Source organism: Corvus hawaiiensis, chromosome 4 (genome assembly GCF_020740725.1).
Source record: "Corvus hawaiiensis isolate bCorHaw1 chromosome 4, bCorHaw1.pri.cur, whole genome shotgun sequence".
NCBI lineage: Eukaryota > Metazoa > Chordata > Aves > Passeriformes > Corvidae > Corvus > Corvus hawaiiensis.
The window spans coordinates 79,876,169-79,892,160 of record NC_063216.1 but is presented as its reverse complement, the minus strand read 5'-3'; the positions used below and the strand labels follow the sequence as shown (position 1 = coordinate 79,892,160).

The following is a 15,992-nucleotide window of genomic DNA, read 5'->3' as shown; positions in this document are numbered from 1 at the left end:
ACCTGCTGCCCAGGTGGCCCCTGTGCATCCCCTGCCACTGCAGCAACACCCCAGGGTCCACGCCTGTGGCACACAGGCTCGCCTGTGCCACAGGCACCCGAGTCTCAAGAGCACAGAAGGAACTTTGGAGATTATTCAGCCCAAAGCCCTGCCTTGGCACAGGGGCTCCTGACCTTACTTTATCACACTTGGAAGTATAACAATAATAAAAGAGGTTCTTCTATGTCTCAGTGAAATTGCCAGTGTTTCAGATTGTTTCCATTGCCTTGTGTCCATTCCTGGGACACCTGAGGTTCCCTTCACTGCTCACACCTGGTATTTCTACCCATTGATAAACCCCACTGAGCTCCTAAGTCTGAGCAGTCCCAGCCCTCAGCCTCTCCTTACCTGTCAGATTCTCAGATGTCCTAATCAATCCATGCTGGTCTCCAGTTCTGACCGGGCTGTCTTGTACTGGGGAGCCCGAAACTGGTGCCAGGCTCCAGATGTGGCCTTACCTGTGGCCCAGGGAGGGGATGGGGTCTCCCCTACCTGTGGGCAAGTGCTCTGGCTCCCACACCTGAGGATGCTCTGGGACCATGGAGGTGCATTGCTGACTCAGGGGTGGCTCACGGCCCATCAGGACAGCCAGGTACTTCTCTGCAACTTTGCTCTGGTCCCCCATGTGAGTGTTGACAAATGGAAATACCCCTGCCCAGGTGCAGGATATGGCATTTCCCTCTACGAACTTCAAGAAATTCCCATTGGCCCATTTCTCCCTGAAGGGATCAGCGCAGGGAGGACCATGGCAGAGCAGGTACACACCTGAGGGACTGAGGCCTGTGGGTGTGCCATGAGTGAGTAAACAAGAAGGAAAGAGGAAGAAACAACAAATAGAAAGCAAAGCCCAGCCCCAGCCCCCTGTGCTATGTCACTTCCCCCAGGGACTGGGAGAGACTGGGCAGAACCTGCAGGGAAAGAGGGAAGAAAAGATGCTAGACTGAAGCTGAACCTGGGAAAGTAGAGGAAAGGTGTTTCCCCAGGTGTTTCTTTAATGGTCATCTCGGGTTTTCCTCGGTATCTGAAGCAGTAACTAAAAGTTTGTGTTACAGCAATAAATCAAGTGAAATTCCTCAAGCTGAGAGGGTTCTGCCCATGGTGGCAGGGACCAAGGCCAGGCCTGGGTTAGGATCAGCAGCCTGGGATGGGATCAGTACTGATTTCCCTCTGAAGCCTTTCCTTCCCTTCCTCCCAGGCCAAGCCATGTCATCCCCTCCAGAGCTGAGACAAACCTGCTCAATTCTTCCAAGAGCAGATCACGTTTATACCCAAAACTCACATGTCCCAGTGAGACTCCCTGGGCCAGCTCCACACCTGAGGTATCTCTGCAGGTGCCTGGGCTGGACCTTGTGGCCTCAGGCAGTGCTTTTGCAGCAGCACCTGAGGTGGAACCTGCTGCAGACGCACAGCTGTGACCAGCCCTATGCACAGACCTGTGTTCCCTTGCACACCCACGCCGCAAGTGGGCCAGGGACCTGCAGTTTCCAGGAAAAAACAGGGATCTCAAACTGCCCTTCACACCTATACTGAGGTGCCACACCCATCAGCATGGAATGGCTTGGGCTGGGAAGGACCATAAAGCTCATCCAGCTCCACGTCCCTGCCATGAACACGGATGTCACCCACTACACCAGGCTGCTCCAGGCCCATCCAGCTCAGCCCAAGAAACTGCCTGGGATAGGGCAAGCACCATCAGAAAAGTGAAAAACCATGTGGTAGGTACTTACAAGGAGGGGAAAAAGAAAATGAAAAAACCAAACCAAACCAAACCTTGTTGAGCTTTTGATGGGGTACCCTTCCTTCTCGGACCAGGGTAAAAGAGCAGAGGAGGCTGCTGTTCTGCTAAGTTCTTTATTTCACAGTCTCACAGCTGTCTTGAAGGCAGAGTTCAAGGGGGTTACATGATAAAGCCAAGCAGTGGCAGCAACAGTAGGCAAAACCAGCTTCTTCTCTATGTTCTATATGCTCCATATATTTTTTCTTACAGAAGTGTGGATTATATTTGTTAAGTGACCAATAAGATTAATACATGATTCTAGTTTTTCTTTTCTTAACCTATCCTGGCCTAATTCTAACAGTCATAAGCCTTACACAAGTACTACATAGGTATTACACAGATTTGAGTATGCAGTTTCTATCGGCTCTTATTGTTTATGTGAACACTCCATCTAAAAAATGTGAACAGTGTAATTCTACCTAGATTTTGTCTAAAGTAAAGAATTCTGTGAAAAGGTAACACTGCTGCAGTAAGAACTGTGTTTAAGGTCTGTGCTACAGCTTTTTCATGTTTAAGGCACTTAGCATCTATTTCTACCGAAGTTAAAAATCTGTATTTCTATTTCACTTTGGTGTGACTTCATGTATCTCAGCTTGTCCAAAGGTTTTAATTCAACCCCCGTGCTTTGGCTTCCCTCTGGGCCTGAATCCAGAGGAGCTTTCACTCCAACACAAACCCACTTTGATAAGAGCCCTCAAAGCAGAACTACCTGTGACATTCCATAAGGCTTCCTTGGAGACCAAAAATCAGTTTTGACACTGTCTCCTGCATCCAACACCAAGTGCTTCAACCTCAGGTCTCTGATAAAGTTTGCTGGACAGCTTTAGATTTGCACAATAAACCCTCTGTCTGGGGCAATGGACTGCCCAGTCTGAGCACCTGTGCTCAGGTACAGCCTCAGGGCCAGGGCAGTGTCAAGGTGACACCTGGCAGCTACCTGAATCACGGAGGCTGTGAGGTGGCATCACTCTGTGACAATCCTGCTGTCACGAGTTCTCTGCACTGGCAATGTTCAAAGGGGCCCTTTCCCAAATGTAACCACTGCAAGTTAGTAGGAAAAAACACCAAAACTTTAAAAATGGGAAGTGTGAGCCAGGAATTACCAGTTAATGACATTCCCAAGTAATATCCAAAAAGGAACGTGCAACATGAAAGAGAAAAGGTGAAAAATAGTGAAGTTTAATAGTTAAAAGAAAAACACATAGATCTGAGCTAAACCTCCAGGAATCAACAAAACAACTGATGCAATGTCAATAAAGTATCAACAACACTGGGGACAGCAGCTCTCAGACCTGTGTGAAGACACACAAGACCCTGAGCAGATCCACTCTGGACACTGCTGAGGACAGGGACAGCAGTGATGTCCCGCAGATCCCTGGCTCTGTACCTGGAACAGAACAATGACCATTTGATCCCAGACAGGAGGAGGAGAGAACACAAACATGGATGAGTTTAACCACGGCAGCTCTGGGCAGTGCTTTCCGCAACAGAGCATTGTCAGTCACTACCCAACACCTCACAGAATTCTGGAAGCACCTAGAAAGTCCCTGCCTTGGATCTGTGACGTACCACGGCACTGGTGAATCTCGGCTCAGCTTTCCTGCCCCAAGCACAGCACTGCATACCTTCCCCAGCCCGAGCATTTGGGATTGCCTAAAAGAAATTCCCACAGTACAACAAGGCACTGTAACTAAAACGGCAGCACTGTAAGGAGCCCGCAGGGATATGGCGTAAATGGACTGAAACCCCGTCCAGGAACACATCTCACACAGCATCCCAGAGAGAAACACAAATCAGCCTGCCAGGACCTGGCTCTGTACCTCCCAACCAAGCCCTCCTGCACCACCTTATCATCATTCCATCACATATATGGATAATTCAGTGTCTTTGTCCATCCCACCTCCCAAGGACACAGAACTGCCCCAGCACCCAGTGAGGCCATGGACACTGAGGGTTCCCAGCTGCCCTCAGGTGTTTTGTCACAAAGTCTCACATGAAGAGCTATTAGCAAAGCTCTTCACTTCCCAGCCTGGCTGCAGGTGAGCGAGGACAGGACAGTTCATCTTGCCCTGCTGACACCTTTCTTCATGCTCTTTTTCCTTCTTTTCTCCCGAAGGCACTGTGGGAACAGCCAGCAGGAGAACATGAGGCTTCCCATCAGCAAACCCAGGCCAATCCGATCTGGAACAAGCAACCCATCCTTCACCTGGCCCTTGACAAACTCACCTGTCCTGTTCACACCCAAACAAACTCAAGGGGCCAGTGAGCTGCATGGCCAGACTCTCTGTAGGGGAATTCCTCCTACAGCACCCCAGTATCTGCCTGTTACACCAATAATGTGATCCCAGGCAGCGCAACCTAATCTCATGCAGCACAATGTGCACAAGGCCTTTGCTCTCCCACACTCCCTAAACCACAGCACAGCTCTGTGTCTGGTGCCCCAAGAGAGTGCCCACACATGTTGCCAGGTCAGCAAACCAAACCCTACCACAGGTAACTCAGGTCACCTCTGCCTCCTCTGCCCTGAGCACGCGGTGCACACGCTCCTCGGCGCTGTAGTACAGCTGCCCGCGGCGGAGCCGGGGCTCGTCCTGCTCGTACCAGCGCTGCTCATCGAACTCAGGGAAAAAAAAGGCAATTTCTCTGCTGGCTGAGGCAGGTGAGTCTGTCAAAAGAGAAGAAAAGGCAATGAGAGAGAGAGATGCCAGTCTGCCACCACAAACACGCCAAAGGCACCTGGCTAGGCTGCACCTGGCCAGATGTGCGTGGGGTGTGCAGAAGGGAACAAATCATTCATTTGGAGCCCCAGAACTAAAGCAAAGGCAGACAAAGCACCATCATTCCTGCCTCCCCAAGTGCCATCCAAGAATGCCAGGCCTACCTGAGCCATGGGTCGTGTTCCTGGTGTCCGTGAGGCCGTAGGCACCTCGAATGGAGTCTGGGTCACTGTGTCGGGCTCGGAACACTTTAGTGGGTCCCATCAGGGATCTCCATAGAGGGACAGCATTCTCGTGGGCCAGGATGTAAGCCCACATGGGGCCACTGGGGCAACGGCCCAGGAAGAACAGGAGAAAAGATGAAGAAGCGCTCATTACAAACAGGTTATTCGTCCTTGCGAACCTGCACAGTACGGCTGCCATGGGCTGCCATGCCGGGCCCTGGCCTGCCAGGCCATGGGGAGGGGCACGAACCTGCCACGGCACCGACGCCACGGCGTTGGCACTGGTGACCTACTCCAAATGATGACCTCCACCACCTTCGGGGGTGCCACCCACCAGGTACCGCTGCTGTCACATTAGGGCAGCATCCCGACACTCCTCCTGCTATGGCCAGAGCCTCCCACCTCCGCACATCCCAGCGAGCCCCTCCACACACGGGTCACCTGCAACGCGGGGCTTCCCCGCGCCCCGCACACCCGCGGCAGGTACCTGGCCATGAACTCCACCAGCCGCTGGTAGAAGAAACGCCCTGCGAAGAGACATAGACCGAGTCGGCACCGGCCCATGTGCACCGGCCCAAGTCAGCATCCCGCTCTAGCAGCCCCTGAGCCCCGCTCGTACCTGCGTGCTCCCGGTAGAAGCGGCGGCTCTGCTCCGGGCCGCACCGCAGCTCCTTGGCGCGGACAATGAGGAACCGGTGACGCAGGATGGCGGCGTGCACAGCCTGCGGGAAGAGGAGGCGCTGGGGCGGGGAGGGAGGGCGAGCCGTGGCGAGGCCTGCTGCGCCCTGCTGTGCCCGGCCCGGCCCGGCCCGGCCCGGTCCTGCCCGGCCGTCGCTCACCTCGTGCACGAGCGGATGGGCCGCAGCGTCCGGCTTGAGCAGCGCCAGAGTCAACTGCAGCCGCCGCGCGCCACCGCGCGGGGCCGCCATGGCCAGGCCGCAGCGGCGCGGCCGAGGCGCCGGCGCAGAGAGGGCAGGGCAGGGATCAGAGGCTACGGGCGGGGAGGGGCCGGGGTCCGAGGGCGGCGGGGCCGGGATGGGGCAGAGGGCCGGGATGGGGCGGGACCGGGACAGAGGGCCGGGATGGGGCAGAGGGCCGGGATGGGGCGGGGCCGGGATAGGGCGGGGCCGGGGCAGAGGGCCGGGATGGGGCGGGGCCGGGATGGGGCGGGGCCGGGGCAGAGGGCCGGGATGGGGCGGGGCCGGGATGGGGCGGGACCGGGACTCACCGCGCGGCACGGAGGACGCGCAGGCGCTGCCATGGCGACGGCAGCGGAGGAGCGCGGCCGGGACGGGGCCCGGGAGGAAGCCCCGGATGGGACCCGCGATGAGGCCGCGGCCGGCGCTGAGGAGACGGTGAAGATCATCTGCCTGGGCGACAGCGCCGTGGGCAAGTCCAAGTGCGTGGGGCGCGGAGGGCCCCGCGGGGGCGGGCGGGGGCAGCGGCGGGTCCCGCGGGCTCACGGCGGCGCGTGCTCTCTCCGCAGGCTGCTGGAGCGGTTCCTGCTCGACGGCTTGTATCCTTGGGAGCGGGGGAGCGGGGGAGCGCTGCAGGCACGACGGGAAGCGGCGTCGGCCTGGCCCGGTGGTCGCGGCGGAACGGGGTCTGCACCTCTCCGTCGGCTCCTTAACGCGCCGCAGTCGCCCCCAGCAGTTTTCCACGTTCGCCCTGACGCTGTACCAGCACCGCGCCCGGGTGGGCGGGCAGGAGGTCCGCGTGGGTGAGTAGGGCCAGGGGGGGCATGCCGTGTTCCCGGGGACTGGCGGTGCCATGGCGGAGGGAACAGCTGGGAACTGGAGATCCCCTTGGATCTTGGTCTGGATCTTGCTTAGGGGTTTTGATAGACTACAACATCCTGACAGAACTGGTGCCCTTCTGTGACGGGGCTGCAGGTGCAAAGTGACTGCCATCATCCCCCTGGGCTTGGAAAAGTGTTGGGCACTGTCCCCGCAATGTCCGGGGCTCTGAGCTGGAGAGACAGGGATTGGATGGATGAATGGAGAATCGGGGGATGAAAAATGGTCTGGATGACCACATGGAGTCACTGGTCATGGCTCGTTGTCCTTGTGGAGACCTGGACAAGTGGGGGCCCTCAGGGGTCCCTCAGGGTCAGGGTTGGGGCTGGCACTGTTCAACATCTTTGTTGTGACATAGACAGTGAATGCAAATGTGGTCTGATAGGGACCTGTCTGTATCTGGGCAGTTTAAGAAGGTCACTGTCCAACAGGTCTGACACAGTGTCAGTGCAAAGGAATCCCTAAGGAAACTGGTTTGTTTGGCATTGGGTACAGTGCCACGCTTGGGTCCAGCTGACAAGAGTTGTGACTACATTGAGGTGCTTAACTGAAGCTATTCAAATGTATACAGCAAACCAGACTCAGATGTGAGCCTACAAACCCAGTGAGGGGTGGGGGATCTCCACCTGAGCTGCATCAACAGCAAAAGGCATGGTCATGTCCAGGTTTGTCCCATGATATCTGGTGTACACAGAACTTCAGGGACTGGGACCTGTTTGCCTCTGGCTGACTTACCTTCAGCACTTCAGAGTGAGTCCTGCCCCTGGGAGAGCAGAGTCAGATGTCTGCAAGAGGAGCTGGAGCATTTCCCACAGCAAGGCCCTGGCTGACCATCACTGGGCCAGAAACCAGCAGTGTCCAGCAGTTTCTGCAGTTTTAGGCAGTTTCCCATTGTCATCCCTAGAGACAGTGCCAGACATTGCTACTGCTCTTTGCACTTCTGCCTGTCTTGGTCCTGCTGTCCCATAAAACTCGTGTCACTGATGGCTTCTCCTTTGTTGATGGCCAGTGCCAGCACAGCCCACAGCTGAGCCCAAATAAGAAAAGATCCCAGTTTGGCACAATTTCTTAACCCTGGATTGTTTCAGATTGGTGAGGTGAAACTCAATTTATGTCCCTGAGCAGGTGGGCTGGGCTTTTCCCCTTGGGTGTAAGTTGTGAGAAGAACAGAGCTTGGTGAGTTGTGTCATTCTGAGCTGTTCTTGCGTTACAGACTTCTGGGACACGGCAGGCCAGGAACGCTTCCGGAGCATGCATGCCTCCTACTACCACCAGGCCCACGCCTGCATCATGGTGAGGGAGTCTCAGCTGGGATCCATGAGATTTGGGCTCAGAATAGTCTCAGCAACACTTGGCCTTTGTGTTACTTTTATGGTTACACTGCTGTGTGTTCCTTGTCTCTTCCAGTGGTTTACAAAACTTTCCTAGATTATTCTTTCTTCTCTCACCAGATAAACCCCCTGTAGATGGACCTGGTTAGCTCTGGTCTGTCTCTCCTGGTAACACTTTCCTCTATCCCCTGGCTCTGATGTCTTCTCAATGTCCTCATGTTTGCCCCTGTTCCCAGTTTCCTTGGCTCCTCACCTGCTCAGATCTCCTGGTTTGTCCTGTCGCTCTCACTTTCCACTGTTCCTCACCACTTGGGAGCACCAGTTATTTTCACTGGTGGTTTAGTTGTCAGAACAGAGGAGGCCACATCTTACCCTGCTTGGCACAAACTGTTCCCAGTGCCTGCTCCCTCTGTGGGGTGGCAGGGACTTGTCACAGGACACAGTGACAGTGTAAAGGACATCAAGGGGCTGTTTCCTGCTGGCTGGGCTTGGGGATACTGTCCCTTTCTCTTTCACCATTTCTAATAACACCCAGTTCCCTTTGTCGTGTCTCCCTGGGAACATTCTGGATTCTGTCCTTTGTTGGTCAGAGCTGCCTGAGCTTGGCCCCACAGAGTGATCAGAGCTGTCCTGGGTCAGTCAGAGCTGTCCTGGGCTGGCCCCGGGATAGGTGGTTCTCTTTTGGAAGGTGTTCGATGTGCAGCGGAAGGTCACCTACAAGAACCTAAACAGCTGGTACAAGGAGCTGAGGGAATTCCGCCCAGAGATTCCATGCATCGTAGTGGCCAACAAGATTGATGGTGAGTGTCCCTTCTGCTCCCAGCTTGCCAGGGTTGTGGTGGGATTCGCTCCTGTCCTGACTGAGAACAAATGTCCCTTGTCTGTTGGGTCCAGAGATTTCCTGAGTCCTCCAGGGCTGGATACTATGCTGACCTCACCTGCTGTCTCACAGGTGCCTGTCCTGTGTCGCCAGCAGTTAAAAGTGCAAATTTGATCCATTTCAGTTTTATTCAAGTGATGTTCTTCCAGTTCTGTCCTTACCACACTACCCATTCTATCCAGCAAGAACCCAAAAGTGGCTGGAACAACACCTGGTCAAAAATGGCAGCAAAAGGAGGCAAAAGCTGTTCTGTAGCTTCCCTGGACCAGTCAGGGATGGCCTTGGTGCTGCTCCTTCAGCCTGCACAGGCTCCTGTGTGCTGATGTGTCTCAATGCACCTGCTGACAAAACTGTTCACCTGGCTCTGCAGGAGGCTGGAAGGTTCCCTCTCATGAGGAATGCTAGCCAGCCGTTCATGATTGCTGTCGCTGGGGCTGTGGCTTGTCTGGGTCAGCAGTGGCTGACGTTACACAGAAGACACCCACCTTCTGGACCTCCTGCCGTGTCTGACTGACCATGTCTTCTTTGTCTGCCTCAGTGGATATGAAGGTGACCCAGAAAAGCTTCAATTTTGCCCGGAAGTTCAGTTTGCCCTTTTACTTCGTGTCTGCTGCTGATGGCACCAACGTGGTGAAGGTGAGATGGGCGTTCAACTGCTGGGCTTGGTGTCCATGAGGCCCCTCGGCAGCCCAGGGGCTCGGGGGCTGCTGTGAGAGCAGGAAACGGTCCATCATTTCAGCTCCATGTGAGAAGCTGGTGGCTATGGAGAGTTGCAGAGGGTTTTTTTTCCTTGGGATGTGGGAACAGTCTCCATCTGCTACAGGAACTCAATGCCCATGTGCCCCATCCTGTGAGTGACGGGCCTTGTCCTTCCCACCAGCTCTTCAACGACGCCATCAGGCTGGCCGTGGCTTACAAACAGCACTCGGGAGACTTCATGGACGAGGTCCTGCGGGAGCTGGAGGTAGGGAAGCCTCTGTCCCTGCTTCTCCTGAAGGATGAGCAGTTCTGCTCTTTTTCCCCTGTGGCAAAGGGGGGACACTGTGCAGCACGGGAAGCTTTGCCCTCTGGTGATCCCGGGGGCTTTGTGTGCTGCTCATGTCTGGGCTGGGGGGGGGGAAGTGGGAACCATCACCAGAGCTCTCAGTGCCCTAGGTGGAGTCTAAAAGAGCCACAGCAGATACTGTTGTTGCAGTCTCTGTCACTTCTCAGCAGTTCCTTGTCCTGCTCCTTTCCAGAGCTTTGACCTGCAGAAGACAAGCAAGGATTTCTTGGATGAAGGGAAGAGCTGCACTGAAGAGGAGCCCCCATCTGCCTAGGCCTGGACCCTGAGCCTGGTTTTCCCTTGGCTCTGGATCTCTGGGGCCTGCACACAGGACAGTGATGTTTCTCGTGCCCTAGAGATGTGGTGATGGGCAGCTGGGCCTCTTCCCTTCTTGTGGGAGCCTGTCTGGGCAGGATCTTCATTGGCTCAGCCCTCACTACTGCACATTTCACTCAGGGGAGGGATGGGAGAATCCACATGATTCCACATGGATCATTGCTCATTCCTACTGCTCCTTCAGGACAAAGCTGGCTGGGAGAGGTGAGCCATCTTGGACCTGCAGGAAGGATCCTGCCCAGATGCTGTAGTGGTTCCTGCTGCAGAAAGCAAACACTAAAGCATATTTTTTACAAAGCTATGAGATGACATCCTTCTTGCACTGCTGCCATAAGGAGGCACGTCCCAGGTGGTATAAGGCCACGGGCCAGCCCTGCCTGGTCACAGCTGAGCCAGTGCTGCCTCTGTCCACCCCTGACCTCTGCCACAACATTCCTGGGCTCCCGTCCCTGTTCTGCCCCAGAACAGCCAGATCCCATGGGCTGCTGAGCGCAGGAGGTTTCTCCTTTCAGGTCCCTACAGCTGACACAGGTGGGCTCACACCCATGGGCTGGTTCTGTCCCAGCTTGTTGGAGCTGGCCATGGCTCTTGTCTGTGTGTGTGTGCACGCACAAGATGCTGCATTCCAGGGAGCTGGACACACACACACTCTTAGACATTCATGGAATCATGGAAAGGTTTGGTTTGAAAGGGACCTTAAAGGCCATCTCATTCCAACCCCCTGCCATGGGCAGGAACACCTTTCACTGTCCCAGGTTGCTCCATGCCCCGTCCAACCTGGCCTTGGACACTTCCAGGGATCCAGGGGCAGCCACAGCTTCTCTGGGCAACCTGTGCCAGGGCCTCACCACCCCCTGAGTAAAAACTCCTTCCCAACACCTCATCCAAATCTCCCCTCCTCTAGATTTAAACCACTCCTTGTCCTGTCAGGACCCGCCCGTGCAAAAAGCCGCTCTCCCCCATTATAACCTGCTTCAGGCACTGGAAGGGGCACTGCGGTTTCCCTAGAGCCCTCTGCAGGCTGAAGAATGAATGTGAAGCGCACAGCAGATGGACAGACAGAGCAGGGACTCTCCGAGCCCGCGGGTGCACTGAGCAGGGCTGAAAACAAGGTTAATGGTGAACACAGAAACTTTACTTCAACACCTCAGTCACGTCAGCATCGGCGTGGCCCCAGCGGAGCAGCATGGGCAGGACAGAGAAGCTTCTGGCCCCAAGGCTACCTTTGGCCCAGCAGGAAATGCCGTGGTCCACTGTAGCCCTGGCTCCTGCTCGTCCCGCTGCTGCTCAAGCCTTTTTGTCCTTCAGGAACTGCAGGAACTCCTGCAGCAGATTCCGGAATTGCACCAGGATCTGGTGTGGGAATGCCATGGGCATTAACGTGCCTGAGGATGTCAGCGCTGGTCTCAGGCTGTACTCAGGGATCAAGCTGATGTCTTCCTCTGGTGCTGGTTTCAGACGCTGCTCAGGGGCCGAGGTGACGACTGGCTCTGGTGCTGGACCGGCTCTTTCTGCTGGGCTCAGGCCCGTCTGGAGCAGGATCCAGTTGTAGAAGTGCTGAGTGGAGGTGTAGATCCCGGGGTGCCGGGCTCTCTCACAGCCTCTGCCCCAGCTGCTCATTCCCACGAGCCAGAAGTAGTCGGCTTCGTTGTCCTTGCAGACGAGGGGACCCCCGCTGTCCCCCTGCGGCAGGAGAGGGGGCTCAGGGGCTGTGGGGGGCTGCTGCCAGCACCAGGGCTGGCTCCTCTCTCCCAGCCCCTGTCAGGTCCGCACTCCCGGCACGGGAAGGCTCTGCTCAGGGGCCGGAGCCTCCAGGCCCTCGGCTGGGAGCAGCTTGGGGGCTCTCCCATCTCTGCACATTGGTCCCAGATGTGCGGAGGACAAACGTTCCAGGGTCACATCCTCGCTTTGGGTCTGCTGGGGGCACTGGATGGACTTTGTGGGCAGGACCAGGCCTTGGGGACAAGGGGACATAGGACAGAGACCTGCAGATGGGGAAGGGCAGCCCCAGGACACTGGACAGGGACGGGAGGATGGGAAAGGACAGCCCCGGGACACGGACCCGTGGGCGGGGAAGGGTGGGGTGGACACAGGACAGGCTGGGCTGTGTTTGGGCTGTGTTCCTACCTGGCAGGTGTCGATGCTGCCCTGGGGGTACCCTGCACACAGGTTGTCAAGATGAACGGCCCCCGCATACCATGGGCTGCTGTTGCAGAGCTCCGTGTCCATGAGGTGGACCTTGGACTCCTGCAGCACCATGCCCGATCCCTGAGCTGTGGGCACAGAGGGGAATGAGCCCCCAGCAGCTCGGTACCCATCCTCTCCCCTGCCTGGGGTGAATCCCTACCCCGGGCCTGGCTCTGCCCCTTCTCTGGGACTGGCTTTGCCCCTTCTCCGTGGAGCGACGATGTCCAGCTGTGTCCCTGCTGTTGGCTCTGGGGGAGGGGCCAGACCCATCTCTCCAGAGGCTTCACAGAGTCACGGAATTGTTCAGGTGGGAAGGAACCTTACAGCTCATCCTGTTCCATGCCCCGCCTTGGGCGAGGACTCTTTCCCCCAGCCCGGGCTGCTCCGAGCCCCGGCCCCGCTGACGTCCTGCAGCCGGACCCTGTCTGTGGCCAGCCCATGTCCCTGGGGTGCCTAGTCCATGTTCCCAGGGTGCCCAGCTCACCCTCGGCGCACACATCTTGTTTGGGAACCCACCTTTGGCAAAATCCCAGCCGGCGATGTAGCAGGATTTCAGCTCGGAGACCCTGAGCGAGGCGTCGGGCACACAGCCCAGCTGGATGTAGTCGCTGCACTCCACGGGCTGGTCCAGCTCCACCAGGGCGATGTCGTTCCTCGCCGTGGCAGCCACGTAGTGCTGGTGCACCAGGAGCCTCTGGATGTGGCGCACCTTGGACTCGGGGCCCGGCTGAGTCAGGTCTGTGGTCCCAATCACCACCTCCCACGTGGAGACGCCTCTGGAGAGCAGATGGAGAGAGGGGTGACAGGGAGCAGAGCCACAGGCTGCAGCAGCCCAGCATTTCCCGGCCTTCTGCTTCCCAAGGCAGAGAGAGAAGCAGAGAGGAAAGAGCCAGGATGGAAGTGGCATGTGGTGCTGTGACCTGGCCACCTGCCCATGCTCGGGGGACATCTCTGTCCCTGCTCCTCCTTACCCGCCCCTGGCGAAGCAGTGTGCAACTGTGAGGACCCACTGGGAGCTGAGGAGGACACCTGAACACATGTGCCACGTGCCGTTCTCCCAGGTGGCCTGGATGCTGACGATGCCAGGCCAGGCCCCTGGCTGGACACTGGTGCCACCCTCAGCACCAGATGTGCCATCAGCAGAAGCCACAGAGTCGTAGTCGAGAACTCCAGAGCTGTGGTCAGATGCCATGGGCCGGAGCCCGCAGGTCCCTCTGGAAGCACAAAGCCATCAGTGTTCTGCTCGGTGGCTGCTGCTGCTCAGGCTGAAGGTCCCACCCGGTGCTGAGGGCAGCAGGGCCAGAGAACCCCAAGGGGCATCTGTCTCCCCCAGTTCTGCCAGGGAAGCCCCCAAGTGTTCCTCGAGCTCCCTCCCAGCCCCTGGGGCCGCTCACCTACAGGTATCCCAGGTGCCGCCCACGGGCCCAACCAGGGCCAGCAGGACGAGCAGCCCCAGCAGAGCCATCGGTGCCAGTGCAGGTGGCAGTGGCCAGGATTGCGGTGTCACCTCCAGTGCGGCCACCGACACAGCGGCCACAGGCTTCGTGGTGCTCACAGTGCCCCAGCCCAGGGCCGCTGTCACAGAGGGGCCGGTTCTGTGTGCTGGCCATGGCAGGGAGGGGCAGCACAGAGTCATAGAGGCATGGAATGGTCTGGGTGGAAGGGACTCTTAACGACCACCTAGTGCCATCCCTGTCATGGGCAGGGACACCTTCCACTATCCCAGGGTGCTCCAAGCCCCGTCCAGCCTGGCCTTGAACACTTGCAGGGATCCAGGGGCAGCCACAGCTTCCCTGAGCAACCTGTGCCAGGGCCTCCCCACCCTCCCAGTCAGAAATTCCTTCCCAACACCTCATCTAAACCTGCCCACCTTCAGCTTAAGGCCATTTTTCCTGTGTCCTATCACTACATGCTCTCGTCCAAAGTACCCTTCCAGCCTTTTTCTAAGCCCCCTTTAAGTACTGGAATGGGCACCAAAGTCTCCCTGGAATCTTCTGTTCTCCAGGCTGACCAGCCATAACTCAGCCTGTCATGCCCTTCTTCCCACCCTGAATGAGTATTTAAAATGTTGTGATCCTTGCTGTAAAACAGCGGTGCTCTGCTAGTTCACCTACATTCACCTTTTACATATGTTTATTTACATCCATTTCAGAAAGGCATCTGACTTTGATTAAATACCTTAATAATTGAACGTTTCATTTTTTTGCTCTGTAATTTCTTGAAGTATTTTGTGGGAGGATGGCTGAGGGTAAAAAGATAACAGTATGAAATTATAGGGGAAAATACAGTTGCAGCTCTCTGGATGGAAGGCGGTCAGCACACCTGACCTCCCTCACACAACACAGTCCAAGAGAATCCCCTGCTGCCCATGCTATGGGATAAGCCCAGGACAAAGGGGTTCTGGGCAGGATCGTGTCCAGACCCCCACCCACCAGCACCCCCAAATCCTTCTCCCAGGGCTCCTCCCTCTGCTCATTCCCAGCCTGGATTGATTCCAAAGGTTGCCCCAGACGCAGCATCTGCACTTGGTCTTGTCAAACCTCATGAGGTTCCCATGGGCCACCACTTGAGCCCATCCAGGTCCCTCAGGGGGAGACCTGCCCCACTCAGCTTGGTGTCACCTGCAAACCTGCTGGTGGTGCCCTCCACCCCTTCATCCTTGTCATTAACAAAGATACTAAATTCTTCCTGCACATCTGTGATCCCAGGTTCTCCCTTCCCTTTTGGGTGGGACATCACAGGGGTGTTGGACAGAGCGTGGCCAGCATGTCAGGGAGCTCATCCTGCCCCTCTGTCCTGCCCAGGTGAGGGAGGCCGTACCTGGACTGTTGTGTTCAGTCCTGGGCTCCACAACTCAGGAAAGACAAGGAGCTGCTGGAGAGGGTCAAGGAGGCCACAAAGATGATTCAGGGTCTGGAGCATGTCGGTGATGAGGACTGCAGGAGCTGGGCCTGGTTAGTCTGGAGAAGGCTGAGAAAGGATTCCATCAATCCACACAAATATCCCTTCAATCTACAGAAATCTCTGAGGGGATACCATCAATCCATACAAATATCTCAAACACAGAATCACACAGAACCACAGAATCAATTACATTGGAGAAGCCCTCCTAGACCATTGAGTCCACCCTATGCCTGGTCTCCACCCTGTCAACCAGACCAGAGCACTGAGTGCCACGTTCAGTCTTGGACACCTCCAGAGACTGGGACTCCATGGGGCAGCCCCTTCCAATGGCTTACCACCCTTTTCATGAAGAAATTTTTCTTCATGTCGAACCTGAACCTCTTGTGGCATAACTTGAGGCTGTTCCTTCCCTCTTGTCATGTCCCTTGTTCCCTGGGAGGCTGACCCTCACCTGGCTCCACCCTCCTGTCAGGGAGTTCTGGAGAGTGAGAAGGTCCCCCCCGAGCCTCCTTTTCTCCAGGCTGAGCCTCTCCAGCTCCCTCGGCTGCTCCTCATAGGATTCACCCTCTAGACCCTTCCCCAGCTACACTGCCCTTCTCTGGACACACTCCAGCCGCTCAATGTCCTTCTTGAACTGAGGGGCTGAGAACTGGGCACAGGACTTGAGGTGTGGCCTCACCAATGCCAAGTTCAGGGGGACAATCACTTCCCAACCCATTCATTTTTCGTCACAGGCTGCTCCTGCACCTTCAAGGT

General features: G+C 56.5%; 3 protein-coding genes across 9 annotated transcripts; 1 reads left to right on the top strand and 2 right to left on the bottom strand.

Moving 5' to 3' along the window:
- Positions 1–2,974: 2,974 nt before the first annotated feature.
- On the bottom strand, positions 2,975–5,727 carry NME6 (NME/NM23 nucleoside diphosphate kinase 6). 4 transcript variants are annotated; one of them, XM_048302170.1, is made up of 6 exons: positions 5,597–5,726; positions 5,377–5,479; positions 5,245–5,284; positions 4,698–4,858; positions 4,324–4,481; positions 2,975–3,203 (listed from the first exon to the last, which is right to left on the bottom strand). In XM_048302170.1, exons 1-6 carry the CDS (start codon positions 5,684–5,686, stop codon positions 3,078–3,080), a joined length of 678 nt encoding a protein of 225 aa, XP_048158127.1. In that variant the 5' UTR covers positions 5,687–5,726; the 3' UTR covers positions 2,975–3,077. The 4 variants fall into 4 exon arrangements, with proteins under 4 accessions (XP_048158127.1, XP_048158128.1, XP_048158130.1 ...); XM_048302171.1 differs by having other exon boundaries at positions 3,103–3,636; positions 5,597–5,727; XM_048302173.1 differs by having other exon boundaries at positions 3,116–3,203; positions 4,305–4,481.
- Positions 5,728–5,974: 247 nt separating this feature from the next.
- LOC125325383 (rab-like protein 2A) lies at positions 5,975–10,446 on the top strand. 2 transcript variants are annotated; one of them, XM_048302365.1, is made up of 8 exons: positions 5,975–6,156; positions 6,244–6,273; positions 6,398–6,477; positions 7,767–7,846; positions 8,573–8,684; positions 9,303–9,400; positions 9,645–9,728; positions 10,003–10,446. In XM_048302365.1, exons 1-8 carry the CDS (start codon positions 6,017–6,019, stop codon positions 10,081–10,083), a joined length of 705 nt encoding a protein of 234 aa, XP_048158322.1. In that variant the 5' UTR covers positions 5,975–6,016; the 3' UTR covers positions 10,084–10,446. The 2 variants fall into 2 exon arrangements, with proteins under 2 accessions (XP_048158322.1, XP_048158321.1); XM_048302364.1 differs by having other exon boundaries at positions 9,588–9,728.
- Positions 10,447–11,258: 812 nt separating this feature from the next.
- Positions 11,259–15,723, bottom strand: LOC125325384 (acrosin-like). Of its 3 annotated transcripts, XM_048302368.1 has the most exons (6): positions 15,153–15,723; positions 14,511–14,574; positions 13,304–13,546; positions 12,849–13,108; positions 12,273–12,418; positions 11,259–11,828 (listed from the first exon to the last, which is right to left on the bottom strand). In XM_048302368.1, exons 3-6 carry the CDS (start codon positions 13,522–13,524, stop codon positions 11,433–11,435), a joined length of 1,023 nt encoding a protein of 340 aa, XP_048158325.1. In that variant the 5' UTR covers positions 13,525–13,546; positions 14,511–14,574; positions 15,153–15,723; the 3' UTR covers positions 11,259–11,432. The 3 variants fall into 3 exon arrangements, with proteins under 3 accessions (XP_048158325.1, XP_048158324.1, XP_048158323.1); XM_048302367.1 differs by lacking the exon at positions 14,511–14,574; XM_048302366.1 differs by lacking the exons at positions 14,511–14,574; positions 15,153–15,723 and adding an exon at positions 13,727–14,095.
- Between the last annotated feature and the right edge of the window lie 269 nt (positions 15,724–15,992).